We start from the raw sequence: 17,787 nt of genomic DNA on the forward strand, positions 1-17,787 counted from the left end.
TTCGATTTATATGTTTGTCCTGGATAGGGTTCCTGGGGTTTGTGGTGATGTCATTTCCTGTTCATTTTCTGAGGGGTTGATAGATGGTATCTAGATCTATGTGTTTGGTTGTGGCGTTGTGGTTGGAGTGCCAGGCCTCTAGGAATTCTCTGGCATGTCTTTGCTTAGCCTGTCCCAGGACAGACGTTGTCCCAGTCGAAGTGGTGGTTTTTTTCATCCGTATGTAGGGCTACGAGGGATAGAGGGTCGTGTCTTTTTGTGGCTAGCTGGTGTTCGTGTATCCTGGTGGCTAACTTTCTTCCTGTTTGTCCTACGTAGTGTTTGTGGCAGTCCTTGCAAACCCCCGGAGTATGGGTCTGGGTGGTATACGCGTCGGCAGGTCGGTGTGGACTTGTTGGGCTGAAGGGCCTGTTTCCACGCTGTAAGTAATCTAATCTAATCTAAAAAGATTTACAAGGATGTTGCCAAGACTGGAGGATTTGAGCTATAGGGAGAGACAGAACAGGCTGGGTTTGTTTTCCCTGGAGCGTCAGAGGCTGAGGGGTGACCTTATAGAGGTTTATAAAATCATGAGGGGCATGGATAGGATAGACAGACAAAGTCTTTTCCCTGGGATGGGAGAGTCCAGAACTAGAGGTCATAGGTTTAGAGTGAGAGGGGAAAGATATGAAAGAGACCTAAGGGGCAACCTTTTCATTTAGAGGGTGGTACGTGTATGGAATGAGCTGCCAGAGGAAGTGGTGGAGGCTGGTACAATTGCAACATTTAAAAGGCAACAGGGGGAATATGGGCCCCGTGCTGGCAGGTGGGACTAGATTGGGTTGGGATATCTGGTCGGCATATACGAGTTGTCCAGGTTCAGGTGGATTGACAGTACGAAAATACCCATAGTGCCCAGGGATGTGCAGGTTAGGTGCATTAGTCAGGGCTAAATGTTGAGCAATAGGGGTTGGGGAATTGCGTGGTGGGTTACCCTTTGGAGGATCGGTGTGTAGTCTTTGGGTCAAGTGGCCTGCTTCCACACTGTGGGGAGTCTCTGAAGGGGAAGGGATTTTTGTAAATTGTGCAAGGCAATGCAGGCGTAGTGCGGGGGGCTGCTGTTGGCCTTGCCCTGCCCCTTGCTCCTCTCCCTGTTGTTGAGCTGTCTAAAAAACAGCTACTCTTTCTCTGCCCTTTTGCTGGGGGCATCTGAAGCTGTAACAATGTTGGGCCACAATAAAGGTAACCAGAACGTACTGCTGGGCTCAGGCTCTCATTGAAAGCTCCAAGCGGTTTTTGTTTTAAAGCTGCTCATTTCTTGCAGCCTCCTGCACTAAGTTTCCAATGTCGTGTATCAGATGGAGCAGTGAATGAGTAGCTAGTTTCATTAGAAATCATAAACTTTTCAGCAGTGCAGGCACTGCATCGTTTCATTGGCAGTTTACTAGCAGCACCGGGAGGTATGGGCTGTGTTCACGAGAAAGGAGGTGGGACAACGTTTAAAAATCACAACACTGGGTTATAGTCCAACAGTTTTATTTGGAAGCACTAGCTTTCGGAGCGCTGCTCCTTCAGCGGGTAGCTGTGGAGCAGGATCATAAGACGCAGAGTTAAGAGCAAAAGGTAACAGTGTCATGCAACTGATATGATATATTGACAAATGTAGACTGATGTTAAGCATTCAGCACACTTACCTTAATTGTTCACACCATTGAATAAAGGAGTTGGGACATCATGTTGAAGTTGTACAGGATGTTGGTGAAGTCACTTGTAGAGTACTGAGAAGGCTTCTGGTGGCCCTGTAATAGGAAGAATACTATTACAGAGGGTTCAGTAAAGATTTACCAGGATGTTGCCAGGACTGGAGGGTTTGAGTTATAAGGAGAAGCTGAGTCTGTCTTCACTGGAGCACAGGAGGTTGAGGGGTGACCTCATTGAGATTGATATAATCATGAGGGCTCTAAGTAACATGAACATCAAATAGCGAGGAGCCTGCACGGTTATGTCAAGTGAGTGGGGGAGAAATTGTGGCATTTGGACACTTCAAATCCATCAGAAACAGCATCTCCATAGAGCATACTGTGCATGTCAGGTGAGGTGCCAGAAGACTGGAGGTTGGCTCATGTGGTGCCACAGTTTAAGAAGGGTGGTAAGGACAAGCCAGGGAACTATAGACCAGTGTGCCTGACATCAGTGGTGGGCACATTCTTGGAGTGAATCCTGAGGGACAGGATTCTACCTTCATCTAGGTGGATGGGCTGGGACTTTTTCACTGGAGCATTGGAAGTGGAGATGTGACCTTATCAACGTGTATAAAATCATGAGGGGAGAGATGAGGTGAACGAAGGGTGTCCTTCCCTGAGGGTTGGGGTTTTAAGATTAGGGAGCAAATTTTGACAGTGACAGGAGAAAGAGATTTTTAAAAGAAGGGCACAACTTTTTTTACACAGAGTGGTTCATGTGAGGACTAAATGTCTCGAGGAAGTGGTGGATGCAGGTACAGTAACGTCATGAATAGGAAAGGTTTGGAGGGATATGGGCCAAAACACTGGCAGGTGGGACTGGTTTAGTTTGAGAACACAGTCAGCATTGACTAGTTGGACTGAAGGGTGTGTTTCTGTGCTGTCTGACTCTGGAACTGTCTTAAAACTGGACACTGGTCTTAAAACCATTTTCTTGCCTTCCCCCACAAGCAGCCACATAAAAATCACGTGAACTCAGCCTTGAATGTATTAAATGACCCCCTAACTGCTGGAAGACATTCCCACTTCTGAACTTAATTCCTCTTGCTAATACACCACTTGCCTTGCTCATTCCTGCTGCATCTGTCTGACAACTGGCACAGAAGGACACTGATGCCCCTCTGAACATCCACGCATCATTCCTGATGAAGAGCTTGTGCCCCAAACTACGACTGTCCTACTGCTCGACCCACTGTGCTTTGCCAGTTGTGGTCGTCTCTACATCAGGAAGACCGAGCGTAAACTTGGGGAATGGTTTGCCGAGCATCACAGCCGGGTCCGCAGAGGCTGAGCGGACTTCCCAGTCTCCACCCATTTTAATGCCCCTTCCCACTCCCCTTCTGACAAATTGGAGGAACAAAACCTCATCTTGTCTGAGCAGTCCACAGCCCGGAGGACTCGACACGGAGTTCTCCAACTTCAAATAATCTCCCATCCCATCCCCCAACTCACTTCCCAGCCCCTTTCACTCTTCCCTGCTAACTAGATTCCTTCCTCCCATTCACCAACCAGGTTATGGGGATAAGGCAGGAACAGGATACTGATTGAGGATGATCAGCCATGATCATAATGAATGGTGGTGCTGGCTCGAAGGGCAGAAGAGCCAACTCCTGCACCTATTGTCTATTGTACCCTCGACCTGTCTCCACCTATCATCACTTCATCACCCTGCCCCCAGCACACCCTTGTTCCACAGCTCTCCCTATACCCACCCCCAATCCTGAACAAGGGTTCCACCAGATACCTCAACTTCTCCACCTCCTGATACTGCCTGGCTTGCTGCGTTCTTCCAGTCTCCTGCCTGTCTATTTTGCCAATTGAGACAAAGGCTTGGACTAACTTTTCCAGAGTCTGTCCCCTCGCTGGATTCACTCCCATTCCTTTCAGTTGCTCCAAGTCAACAATTGAACCCCAGAATGAAACGTAAATGGAAAAGGGGGTGAGAAAAGAGAATGCTGTACTCACAGATGTTGGACAGAGGAAGGAAGCTGCAGTCTGAGTGAAGCTCAATCTTCATTGAGAGAGAGGAGGGGCAGGAGCTTCAGAACCTCATGGCCCAACTTCCGCATTCACCAATAGGGGAGCTCCGAATGGCAGGAGGACAAGTCTCCTTCCGGTCCTCCAGTGATCCTTATTTGTCCATCAAAAGTCGGTTTCGCCCCTTTTCTGCCGACAATGAGGAACACACCCAATGTTTTGGTGACACTGGCAAACATGTGCCCTGCTTGTTGACACCGAGGAGTGTACACAGTATGCTCTGCAGCAATGCTGGTGTTATTGACAGATTTTAAGTTTCCAAATGTCTATCGGAGATCAAAAAGGGCAGAGCGATTTTTTTTCCCCCATGTGGCTCGATATTTGATTGAGCAACCAGAGAAATGCAAAAGCAATGTTTTTAAGTCTTTTCCTCCGTGTTGGGGTGACCTTCACAACTAGAGGACATAGGTTTAGGGTGAGGCCACAAAGATATAAAAGGTACCTGAAGGGCAATGTTTCCATGCAGAGGGTGGTGCAGGTATGGAGTGAGCTGCCAGAGGAAGTGGTGGAGGCCGGTATAATTACAGCCTTTAAAAGGTATCTGAATGGGTATATGAATAGGAATGGTTTAGAGGGATATAGTGCTGACAAAGGGGACTAGATTAATGTAGGATATCTGATTGGTGTGGACAGGTTGGACTCAATGGGTGTGTTTCCGTGCTGTACATCTCTATGACTCTAAATAATAAAAAGTCAACTTTTTCAATGAACAAACTATATCCATGTTAACAAGGCTTCGTGCACAACCAGCTTCACTAACCATTCTCAACAGGTCCTGCCCCTTCAATGACTGAGGAACATATACATGCTGCTGCATAGTATCCTTCACTAGTATTTACACACTACCCTCAGCAATTGCACAAATAACAGCAAAGGGTAAACAGCACAAGGATTAAACACACAGTGAGGGGTAAACAGCACAAGGATTAAACACACAGTGAGGGGTAAACAGCACAAGGATTAAACACACAGTGAGGGGTAAACAGCACAAGCGCCAGTAAAAGCAGATGGAAAGTGAGTGTAAAATGTGACTATGACAGGACAGGCCCCACATTCCTTCCCCTCCGTCCCCCCCACAACCTGCCTCACCTTTCACCTCCCGGGCCCAGTACCTTCCAGGTGGCCCCATAGTTGACACAGGGGCCGCCCCACGACCAGTAGAACTCCACCACCCAGGCGCCCGACCAGTTCCCAAGCAGGTCCTTAACCCCATCCGCCTCCAGAATGTTCACCGGCTCCTGGCTGCTGTACAGCCGGCCGGTGGCCGTGACACAGCAGCTGCGCCAGGAAGGCGGCGGCGGCGGCCAGTGCCGGGTGTCTGCCCCGGGCCGCACGGCGCCATTTTCCTAACGGCCGCCCTCCCGCCGCTTCCTCGCTCGAGCGACTTCTCCTCCCAACCGCCTTCGCCCCCGCGTGACGTCTGCACGGGGGGATGGGCGGGGCCGGGGGAGCCTCACCGTCACCAAGCAACAGCCACCTCGCGCTACAACTGCTCATTCACAAAAACAAACTCTCCTGTCTCGCTCTGCAGCTGCAGGGGGGGACACTGCCACGTTTCGAGGAGCCCTGTCTACATTGGGAAAGCTCACCGCTCCATTTAAACACATATTCCGACATCTAACGGAACAGCCTCATATCTAAAGGGGGAAATCTGCATTTTAAAGGGACATGGACATTTTAACGGGTATTTCCGCAAATACAGAGATGTAAATGGACGAGATTACATTTCAAAGGGATGTGGGCACATTCAAAGGGATATCTTAATATGTAAAGTGACGCAGTTATATCTAAATGAATCTACATTTCGAAGAGACGTTGCCCTGTTTATAAGTAGAGACAATAGGTGTGAATTCTGTCTGTGTCCCAATGTTGAGTCAAACTGACGTTTTTCTTAGAAAAGCTCTGCACTTAAATTACATTCTTGAGAAGGTAATTTATAGATTAGAGTGTAGGTTAGGGAGAATTGGCCGTGCTAAGTTACCCATAGTGACCAGGGATGTACAGGTTAGGGTGGATTGGCCAGGGGAAATACAGAGTAAGGGGTTGAGTATGGGTGGGATACTGTTCAGAGGGCCAGTGAGATAGATGGGCTGAATGACCTGCTTCCACATTGTCGGACTTCGAGACCCTCCCCACAAAGAGGCATTTTATCTGCATCTATCCTGTCAAGCCCCTTTCAGAATTCTACTGGTTTCAATAGAGGTATACAGCACAGAAACAGACACTTCGGTCCAATTCGTCCATGTCGACCAGGATTCCAAACCAAACCTGTCCCACTTGATATGGATGATGTAATTTCTGCAGTTACACACACTCCCACACACATTCTCTCTCTCTCACACACACCACACACACACTCAAACACACAGTGAAGTAATTTTTGCAGTTTAACTAAGGATTAATAAGTAAGGGCTAACTGTGAGACTAAAAGCAAGCAGGCCTGCTTGAAAAATATGAAGGAATTTGAAGGAACTGTTATGTTAAAAAAAACATGGCGAATTGTGACCTTGGATCAAGCTGACATAAGTTATTAATTAAAACTAGGCTGTTATGAAGCTAAGTAACCTTGAGCAAGATACAATAGAAGCCTTTAGAATGTAAAAGACATACAGATAACCAAGGAATGCTTTAGCCAGCAGAATTGTTAAAATGATGTAATGATTAAGACACAGATGTCCAGAGTACAATAGAAGTCCTTTAGAATATTAGAAACATTAGCCAGCAGAATTGTTAAAAACAATATAATGTTTAAGAACATACAGATAATTAAAATTTGGCAGAGAGAAGCGTGAAATGTTTTAACCAATGGAATTGTTACTAACGTTTTCAAATGTAAAAATAATGTATAAATATTACTGCTGTAAACCTTTCGGCGCGAACCTTCCCTTTTCTTTTGGAAGACGCCCAAACTTGCAAGTTTGAATAAACATTCGTTGCTTCATCGGTGTGTCTCGCAGCATTTCGATTTGCCACGGGATAGCAGCAGCTGGTGGGGATAAGGGCTGGTGCTGACAGCTTGGAGTTCGCCTACTAGGACGGGACCTTGTGGACAGTCTCCTTTAGACTGTGTGTGGGAGCGGTTTGTCCGCCACACGGAAGTCAAGGGTTAAAGGACAGTCCGCGGTAAGCAGAGTGTGGAGGCAGAACCCGGTTGATCTGAACCATAGCCCTAGTGTAGAGTAGTTAGCCGAGTGTCAGGAACTATTCTCCGGAGATTTAGAATACCTAGACAGAAGTCACCTATAACACACTTGCCTGCATTTGGCCCATATCCCTCTGAACCTTTCTATTCATGTACCCATCCAAATGCTGTTTCAATGTTGTCACTGTACCTGCAACTACCACATCCTCAGCAAGTTCATTCCACATGCAAATCACCCTCTTTCAAATCGTTGCCCCGCTGGTTCCTTTTGAATCTCTCTCCTTACATTAAAAAAAATGCCCCCCGAGTTTTGAGCTCCCTGCCGCGAAGCAAAAGCCATTTTCTATTCACCTTACCTCCACTCCTCATGATTTTATCAATCTCAATGAGGTCAACTCCTAACCTCCTGAGCTCCAGTGAATAAAGTCCCAGCCTCTCCTTATAACTCAAACCCTCCAGTCCTTACAACATCCTGGTAAATCTTTATTAAACCCTCTCTAACAGTATTCTTCCTATTACAGGGCCACCAGAACTGTACTCAGTACTCTGAAAGTGGCCTCACCAACATGCTGTACAACCTCAACATGATGTCCCAACCCCTCTCCTCAGTGGTGTGAACAATGAAGGCAATGTTGCAAAACGCCGCCTTAACCACCCTGTCTACCAGTGATGCAACCTCCAAAGAACTATGTACCTGAACACCCCCACCCCATGTCTGTCTGTTCCATAACACGACTCATGGCCCGATCATTATATGTACAAGTTCTTGTTTTAGCAAAAATACAACCCCTTGCTTTTAATAAGCCTCTCTCTCACACACATACTCGATCTCTCAGACAGACAACACACACCCCTCAACACTCTCACACTCGCAGCCTCATACTCCATCACACTCTCACTTTCCCAAGTATGCACACACACACACTTCTGCGCACACTCACACACAAACTCACATGCACACGCTCTCATTCTCTCATGCACACACACACACGACTCTTTGGGGTGAAATTGTATTGGCAGAATTATATTTGCAGATACATTCAATTTTGTTCAAAAAGCACACAATCTGCAGGCAGTCAATCCATGTAATATTTTACAAATTCCGACTTTGGAAACAGAACCGGTCTGATTCAAGATTGGAATACAGACAGACTCAAATCTCACACCTTTAATGCATTGTCTGAGCGGAGATGCCCTTTTTTTATAAAACCTTAAGTCATCTCAAGAACATTGTTACATATTAATGAACCAAAGCCTGCACCCATTCTAAGAGATGAAGACTATCTAAGTTTGTTCAATATATTCTATCAGTTGCATGACACTGATCTTTTGATATAAGTTCTGTGTCTTATGACGCTGTTCCATGAGGCTTATATATTGATGAGCTGAAAATGTGTTGCTGGAAAAGCGCAGCAGGTCAGGCAGCATCCAAGGAGCAAGAGAGTCGACATTTCAAGCTGAGAGACTTGGGTCTTTTCTCATTGGAAAGAAGGCGGTTAAGGGGGGATTTGATAGAGACATAAAAGATGATCAGAGGATTTGATAGGGTAGACAGAGAAAGACTTTTTCCTAGGATGATAACGTTAGCTTGTACGAGAGGGCATAACTACAAATTGAGGGGTGACAGCTTTAAGACAGATGTCAGAGGCAAGGTCTTTACACAGAGAGTGGTAAGGGCGTGGAATGCCCTACCTGCTAAGGTAGTCAACTCACCCACATTAGGGAGATTTAAACAATCCTTAGATAAGTGCATGGTTGATTTTGGGACAGTGTAGGGGGACGAGCTGAGAATAGTTCATAGGTCAGTGCAAAATTGAGGGCCGAAGGGCCTGTTCTGCGCTGGATTGTTCTATGTTCTAAACTTAGTGCAGGAGGCTGAAAGAAATGAGCAGCTTTAAAACAAAAACCTCTTGGAGCTCAAAGCTTTCAATGAGAGTCTGAGCCCGGTGGTAAGTTCAGGTAACCTTTATTGCAAACCAACTTTGTTATAGCTTCAGATCCCCCCAGCAAAGAGGCAGAGAAAAAGTAGTTGCTTTTTGAACAGCTCAAGGTGAAAGTGCACACACCACACCTCCCCTGGCCCCATCCCCACCCCCCTCACTGTCTTTACTATTGGCCAGCACCAAATTGTCCCTTTGAAATTGGATCCTTGGTACAGCCGTAACCCGGAGGAAGTATTGCCTCACTCAGCAATTTCAACCCATACCCTGTCTCCAAGTAAGTTTCTCCCCGCTCCTTTACCAGGAAGGGGCAGTGTAGAGTCAACCAGACTGTTGTGGGTCTGGAGTCACGTGTAGGCCAGACCAGGTAAAGGATGCAGCTGGAACGACTTGAGTGTATCCTTTCCCACAATGGCGGTTCCCTTCCCTAACAAGGGAGAGAGGGAATCAGATGGGGGCTTTCTCCCCCTACCACCCCCTCCCTGAAACGGTCTCATCGTTAGATTCCGAATTCCACATTTCTGACCGAATACCAATTCTGCCATCTGTCGTGGCGGGATTCAAACCCGGGAGTCCCCGGAACCGGGTTGATAATCCAATCGATAATGGGACTCGGCCGTCACTCCTTCAATCCCCCTGCGATGGCACGTGAACTCGCTGGTGTCTCCGCAGGTGGGAGGGGCTGGTGAAACCCTTCCCACACTGAGAGCAGGTGTACGGTCTCTCCCCGGTGTGGACCCGCTGGTGTCTCTGCAGGTGTGAGGAGCGGGTGAAGCCCTTCCCGCACTGAGAGCAGATGTACGGCTTCTCCCCGGTGTGGATCCGCTGGTGGCTCAGCAGGGAGGAAGATCTGTTGAAGGCCTTCCCGCACTGAGGGCAGCTGAAGGGCCTCTCCCCGGTGTGGACCCGCTGGTGGCTCCGCAGGTTGCAGGAGTAGGTGAAGCCCTTCCCGCACTGAGAGCAGGTGAACGGCCTCTCCCCGGTGTGGACACGCTGGTGCCTCATCAGGGTGGAGGACCGGGTAAAGGCCTTCCCGCACTGAGAGCAGGTGAACGGCCTCTCCCCGGTGTGGACACGCTGGTGGGTCAGCAGCGTGGAGGAAAAACTGAAGCCCTTCCCGCACTGAGAGCAGATGTACGGCCTCTCCTCGCTGTGGACCCGCTGGTGCTTCAGCAGGGTGGAGGATGTGCTGAAGCCCTTCCCACACTCTGAGCAGCTGAAGGGCCTCTGCCCCATGTGGACCCGCTGGTGGATCAGCAGGGCGGAGGAATCGCTGAAGGCCTTCCCACACTCAGGGCAGCTGAATGGCCTTTCCCCTGTGTGGATCCGCTGGTGGATCCGCAGTTTGGAGTTGTTGGTAAAAGCCTTCCCGCACTCTGGGCAGCTGAACGGCCTCTCTCCTGTGTGGATCCGCCGATGGGCCAACAGGGCGGAGAAAAACACGAAGGCCTTCCCGCACTCAGGGCAGCTGAAGGACCTTTCCCCCGTGTGGTCCCGCTGGTGGGCCAGCAGGTGGGAGGAATATCTGAAGGCCTTCCCACAGTCGGTGCAGGGGAATGGCCTCTCCCCGGTGTGACTGCGCCGATGAATCTCCAGGGCAGATGGGACACGGAAGCCTTTCCCACAGTCCCCACATTTCCACGGTTTCTCCACAGGGCGGGATTCCTCAGGTTTCTCCATGGCCAAAGCTTCAACTGCACACAAACACGTGTAGAGCCCCTCCCTGCTGTGAAATCCCCTTCCCAGGCTGTATAACTGTTTCAGGCTCCACACACAGTGCGCTGCAACAGTGGGGTCTCTCGTCCAGTCCCACTGATGCTGAAAACATACTCAGACAGGAACCAAAAAGCTTTGATTCCTCTCTCAGAAATCACGGCGAAAATCTTTGCTGGCCCCAGTGGACTGAGTGACTGTTAGACATTGACATCAAAGTGAGGACCGGAGATGCTGGAGAGTCAGTCGAAAAATGTGGCACTGGAAAGTCACAGGGGAGTCAGGCAGCATCCGAGGAGCAGGAGGGTCAATGTTTCGGTTATAAGCCCTTCATCTGTTGATTTTAAAACTTCCCTCTTCAAATCTTCAAAAATTCTGTCAGAATAGATTACAAAAGTCATCACTGTCAGTGCAGGGTAGAAATTCTGAACAAGCAATTCTTTTCTTTTGTTATTCCACAAAATTGAAAGCACCATCCCACTCTCTCTCCCCCTCTGTTCTCACTCCGCTCTAACTAATTTCCCTGAAGGTGCTGATTCAGGATCTTACAGGGACAGAAAAAGCAAAAATGTCAAGACTGACATCTCTCTGAATTTTGGATACCTCCACCTGAAAGTTAATATCTTTCCCAACACTGGGATCCTGCTGAGAGTGAGCAGGTCTGATTTTGGGAAGCAAAAAAAAAGTGTGTCAATTCAGGGTGAACCTGCCTCGCAGCTTCTTGAGCAAGGACCAGACACAAGATGGTTAACGTCCCCAGGAAGGTGGGAGCAAAATGAGACGTCAAGGCATTAACGCCAACATTAGAGAGAAAGTGAACCTATTGACGTGGCAAAAGTTAGTGGAAAGCCAGAGTCATAGAGATGTACAGCACAGAAACAGACCCTTCTGTCCAACACGCCTGTACTGACCAGATATCCTAAATCAATCTAGTCCCATTTGCTGGAATGTGGCCCATAGCTGGGGTCATCCCCACCCTGTCCTGAGACTTTGATGCCTCCAAGCTGACCCTCAAAGGTTCAGTTTGTCCCTCCATTCTTTCCCAGTTGTCTTTTGTAGGTTTTGAAAACTTCCCCAATCCTCTGAGTATAGGATTTGGGAAGTTATGTTGCGGCTGTACAGGACATTGGTTAGGCCACATTTGGAATATTGTGTGCAATTCTGGTTTCCTTAGTATTGGTAAGATGTTGGGAAACATCAAAGTGTTCAGAAAAAATTTACAGGCATGTTGCCAGGGTTGGAGGATGTGATCGATAGGGAGGCAAGGGCTGTTTCCCCTCAGCGTTGGAAGCTAAGGAGTAACCTATAAAATCATGAAGGGCATGGATAGGATAAATAGACAAAGACTTATCCAGGGGAGGGGGTCGGGGGGAAAAAGAGTCCAGAACTAGACGGCATATGTTTAGGGTGAGGGAAAAAGATACAAATGAGATCTGGGTGAAACTTTTTCACACAGTGGGTATTACGTGTATGGAATGAGCTGCCAGAGGAAATGGTGGAGGCCAGTACAATTGCAACATTTAAAAGACATCTGGACAGGTGTATGAATAGGAAGGGTTTGAAGGGATATGGGCCAAATGCTGGCAGTTGGGATTAGATTGGGTTGGGATATCTGGTTGGCATGAACGGGTTGAACCGAAGGGTCTGTTTCTAAGCTGTACATCTCCATGACTAGTTGGACCACTTCCCGCTCCTCCGCCCTTGAGCCCCAGTTTTCTCATTTTCCCTCCCCCCACCTTGTCTCAGTCCCAACCCTCGAACTCAGCACCACCTGCCCAACCTGCAATCTTCTTCCTGACCTCTCCACCCCCACCCCCACTCCGGCCTATCACCTTCACCTTAACATCCTTCCACCTATCGCATTTCCAACGCCCCTCCCCCAAGTCCCTCCTCCCTTCCTTTTATCTTAGCCTGCTTGGCACACTTTCCTCATTCCTGAAGAAGGGCTCATGCCCGAAACGTGGATTCTCCTGCTCCTTGGATGCTGCCTGACCTGCTGCGTTTTTCCAGCAACACATTTTCAGCTCTGATCTCCAGTATCTGCAGTCCTCGCTTTCTCCTCTTGCTAATATACCACTTGCCTTGCTGATTGCTTGCTACACCTATCTGACAAATGACAGTGACTGGTGTAGAAGGACGCTGAGGCCTCTTTGTCCATCCACACATCATTCCTGATAAAGGGCTCATGTCCAAAACGTCAACTCTCCTGCACCTCGGATGCTGCCTAACCTCCCGTGCTCTTCCAGTACCACACTGTTTGACCCTGATCTCCAGCATCTGCAGTTCTCACTTTCTCCACATTCAAATACATCTACATTTAAACAATGTACTTCCTTTCTGCGTTTGTTTTCCACAGCCAAGGCTATAACTTCATATTGTGGTACTGCATTTGGCATGTGTTTACCAATTGTGGTCTCTGTATCGGAGAGTGAGTGCAAACTTGGGGAACGATTCGTCGAGCATCGCAGCTGTGCCCGCAGAGGGCGACCAGACCTCTCAGTAACCACCCATTCCAATTTCCTTCCCACCCCCTTTCTGACATGACCATCTTTGGCCTCCTCCATTGCCACAACGAATCTAACCGCAAATTGGAGGGACAACACCTCATCTTCCGGGCAGCCTGCAGCCCGAAGGACTCAACGTTGAGTTTTCCAATTTCAAAAATCCTCCCTCTCCATTCCCTGACTCCATTCCCATCCCCGCCCTCCTCCCTGCCACCAACAAGATTCATTCCTCCTATTGACCAACCAGGTCGTACCCTCTAACTGTCTTGACCTTTTCCCACTTCATCCCCACCCCCTTTTCTCTGCAGCTTCTGCACCCAGCCCCAGCCCTGAAGAAGGATTACAACCGATTCGTCGACTTCTCCACCATCTGATGCCTCCTGCCTAACTATTTTGCCAATTGAGATACAGACCTGGATCAACGTTTCCGGAGTCTGTCCCTGCCGAATTCACTCTTTCCTTTCAGTTGCTGCAAGTCAACAATTGAACCCCAGAATGGAAAAGGGAGCGAGATAAGAGAGTGCCGTACTCACAGATCTGGGACAGAGGAAGGAATGTGCAGTCTGGGTAAAGCTCTATCTTTATTCAGAGAGAGAGGATCTGGAGTCGCAGCTTGAGAAGTTCACAGACCAACTTCCGCATTTAGACAATGGGCTGACTCTGATTGGCAGGAGGACCAAACCCCTTCCGGTCCTCCAATGCTGCCTATTGGTCAATCAAAAGGAGGTCTCACGCCTTTTTTGCGTACAGCGATGAGCATGCTCAGTCGTTTGCTGACACTGGTAAACATGCGCACTGCGTTGCTGACACTGGCAAACATGCGCAGTATGCTCTCTGGGGATGTTGGTGCTCCTGACAGATTTTAAGCGTCCAAATGCCAACGGGGTGAAAAGATAGAGCCACAATTTTTTTTCCCTGCGGCTCGATATTTTATTCCTTTTGCATTTTGTCTGGCTGCTCAACTTTTGTATGACGTTTCCCCTTGTTGTGGGGGCAATGCACCAAGACCAGAAGTGGAGGGCATAGGTTTAGGGTGAGAGGGGAAAGATTTCTGAGGGTCCGAAGGGGCAATCCTTTCGCACAGAGGGTGGTATGTGTATGGAATGAGCTGCCAGAGGAAGTGGTGGAGGCTGGTACAATTACAGTATTTAAAATGCATCTGAATGCGGATATGGATAGGAAAGATTCAGAGGGGTAAGGGGCGACATGCTGACAAATGGATCACTAGATTAATTAGGACATCTGGTCAGCGTGGACCGCAGGGTCTGTTTCTGTGCTCTACAACTCTGAGTCTATTTTTAGATAGTATGGAAAATAAAGAGCATGAAAGCATGGGAAGGGTTAGAGCATGGAGACTACTGCCAATTTGTTGCAAAGGATAGTGGAAAGCTCTTACACTAATTAGCAGAGTAAGGTTGAGGCTGAAAGGTCACTATGGCAAGGTGAGATAACAGTCAGTAAAGTTAGCCTCACCTGCTAAATATGATTGACAGGACTGGAACAATAAATATTTGGGACATGACATGACATATCTAATTAATAATGAGTAGAGTCAGCCTGCTTGAGACTATTGATAATAAATACCTAATCATGACATTAGGAAAATATTAAGTAGGGTCTGGAATGCAAGACCGTTGTTGCAAAAGCTGACATTAAATCTCCAACTGTGATATTAGAATAACATTAAGTAGAATGTAGGAAAAGCTGTAAGGGCACAAATAAAGAGATAATGGGAACTAACATCACTGGTTTATTGTGTAGCTCGCGTGAGGAACTTTTGATTAATATAGTTAGACATGCTGATAAGCTAACAAACACACTGCTCAGCTGGAGAAAACACTGCCTCCTCTGTCCAGGAGGAAACGCTGGAAAGGTTGTATTGTTCCTAGGGAGGAGGATGGTCTCCGGCGACACTCTGATATCTATCAGCTAGTAAATGGGGCAGAACTATGGAATTTAATCTCCAGGCATTCTGGGAAATTTAATAAGAGAAGGAAGGAAGTAATAAATAGTAGATCCCTACAGAGTGCTGAGGAACAAAGGGTCCTTGCTGTCCAAGTTCAGAAATCCCTGAAGGTATCAGTATAGGTCAAATGGGGGATGAGGAAGGCAAAGATTTGTACTTTTTCACACAGAGGGTGGTGCATGTGTGCAAAGAGCTGCTAGAGGAAGTGGTGGAGGCTGATCCAAATACAACATTTAAAATATAGTTGGATGGGGGCATGAAAGGACAGGGTTTAGAGGGATATGAGCCAAGTGTTGCTAAATAGGATAGATTAATTTCGGTTATCTAGTCAGCATGGACGAGACGGACTGTTTCTGTGCTGTACAGCTCTGTGTCCATCTACTTCATTTTGAAATGTTTTCACTACCACTTGGAACACCCTGTCAGGGTTCAGAGTGTGCCAGGTCCTGACATCTCCTTCCTCACGTCTCCTGTACATTTTAAATCAATAATACTGGTTGTCTGTTACTGGGTTAGCAATTTAAACACACAGACATATGCATCATAATCAGAATTTCTATTCGGTACAGACAGTGATGACTTGTTTCAACTTTGCTAACAGGGTATCAGAAGGGGAGGATCTGCAGACAGAAATCTTGGAAGAAATTCCATAACAAGATCTGACAGGGTCACTCAATATCATTGGGGAGTTGAGTCTGGAAAGAGAAATCCATTTGACCTGCTTCAAAAGGTACTGGACATCAGTGTGAGCAGAAAACACTCAGAGAGGAACACACCAGTGAACTGAGCTTTAACTGGTTACACAGAATGAGTGTATGTGTCCCAGGGAGCTGACTATGGGAAGGAGCTTTAACCAGTTACACAGACTGAGAGAGGGGCTGGGGCATTTATTTTACCCTGGTGCATCAGAGCCTGAGGGGTGACCGTAGAGAGGTTTATAAAATAATGAGGGGCATAGATAGGGCAAATAGCCTAGTTCTTTTTCCCCCAGGATGGGGGAGTTGAAAACTAGAAGGCATAGGTTTAAGGTGAGAAGGGAAAGATTTAAAAGGGACCTAAGGGACAGCTTTTCATGCAGAGGGTTGTGCATGTATGGAATGAGCTGCCAGAGGAAGTGGTGGAGATGGGGACAATTGCAACATTTAAGAGGCATTTGGATGGGTATATGAATAGGAAGGGTTTGGAGGGATATGGGCTGGGTGCTGCCAGGTGGGATGAGATTGGGTTGGGATATCTGGTCGGCATGGGCGGGTTGGACCGAAGGGTTTGTTTCCGAGCTGTACATCTCTATGACTAGCACTCGGAGCATGGCTCCTTCATCAGGTGATTGTGGAGAATAAAATCATAAGGCACAGAATGGATGGAAAAACATTACAGTGCACTGAAATGATATATTGAAAAACCCAGGATTGTTAAGTCTTTGATCTTTTAGTATGGGCTGCTCGTATCATTCATTTGTAAATCCCAGAAATTCCTGAAAGACATTGTGTGTATCACAATCTTGAGTCAGACTGGTTCTATTTTCAAAGTGGAATTTACAAAATATTACATGGATTGAACAGCCTGCAGGTTGTGCATATTTTGAGAAAAATAGAATGTATCTGCAAATACAAATTCACCCCCATGGATTTACGTGTTTATGTGTGTGAATGAGACAGAGTAAAGTCTATTGCGTGCTGTATATCCCGATGTCTACTTGATAACAGATGCTTTAATTCTGCTGGCGTAAATATTGTTATAAATCATAGCTGTTATAAATCATAAATCCCAGCTAGGACTACACTGTGTCTGGATGGTTGACAGGCTGGGGATTGTGGCTTGGTTCTTGATTGACTGAATGTTTTATTGTTCCAGAAGGTGTAGGGCTGGGGGGGTCAAAGCTTCAGCAGAAATCCAGCAGAGCAGAACAGACCAATATCTTACTCTGTGGGTATAGGGACATCACAGGACAGAGAAATCAGGACCTGAATCCAAGCTAACACTAGACTTCCCTGTGATCAGTGCTTTGATGAGCAGCGCCAAGCTTCTACCTTCACCTCGCTTCCCATTTGACTATCACCTTGATATTCAGGATCCAATCCTTGTCATCCTGAAGCCATGCCTCTGTAAGGAGTCTCAGATCATAATTATTCTCTTCAATGTGTGCAGTCAATTTTGTTACAATGCAGCACACTTTCAGAAACATCGTTTTAAGTTTCAAGTTTTGTGATCTTCAGAATCCGGTTTTGATTGCTGGTACATTTACTCACCTTGTCCCTTTCTATCGTTCTCTGATGTTCATTTTCCACATCACTACATTGCTCACCGGCCTTGATTTGGATTGGCCATGCTAAATTGTCCATAATGTACAGGCATGTGAAGGTTAGGTGGGGTAGCCATGGGAAATGCAGGGTTAGAGTTTCATAGTAAAAGAAGTAGTAGTTGGCCATTTGGCCCATCGAACCTGCTTCACCGTTCATTATGATCATGGCTGATATATGCGTCATCTGAGATCCTCCTCCCTGCATTGTCCCAACTACCCTTAATTCCCATACCATGCAAATACCCATCCAACTGTGTTTTGAATATTCTTAATGAAGATGCCTCTACTGCTTCCTTGGGCAGGGAATTCCATAGATTGACTACTCTCTGGGAAAAGCAGTTCCTCCTCATCTCTGTCCTAAATCTACTCTCCTCAACTCAAGGCCTGGTCTCATCCTGGGTAGGGTAGGGCTTCATCCCCACAGTGCAATAAATTCCCACTTTCCACCAAACTCCCAGATGT

General features: G+C 47.3%; 2 protein-coding genes across 2 annotated transcripts in view; one reads left to right on the plus strand and one right to left on the minus strand.

The window, feature by feature from the left end:
• LOC132808007 (zinc finger protein 585A-like) overlaps positions 1-17,787 on the plus strand; it is a 102,999-nt gene that overhangs the window by 63,156 nt on the left and 22,056 nt on the right. The window lies entirely within an intron of this gene.
• On the minus strand, positions 9,040-13,678 carry LOC132808024 (zinc finger protein 229-like). Its single transcript, XM_060821921.1, has 2 exons — positions 13,591-13,678; positions 9,040-10,928 (listed from the first exon to the last, which is right to left on the minus strand). The coding sequence occupies exon 2, from the start codon at positions 10,518-10,520 to the stop codon at positions 9,468-9,470; it is 1,053 nt and encodes a 350-aa protein (XP_060677904.1). The 5' UTR covers positions 10,521-10,928; positions 13,591-13,678; the 3' UTR covers positions 9,040-9,467.

This window comes from Hemiscyllium ocellatum (assembly GCF_020745735.1).
Source record: "Hemiscyllium ocellatum isolate sHemOce1 chromosome 27 unlocalized genomic scaffold, sHemOce1.pat.X.cur. SUPER_27_unloc_3, whole genome shotgun sequence".
NCBI lineage: Eukaryota > Metazoa > Chordata > Chondrichthyes > Orectolobiformes > Hemiscylliidae > Hemiscyllium > Hemiscyllium ocellatum.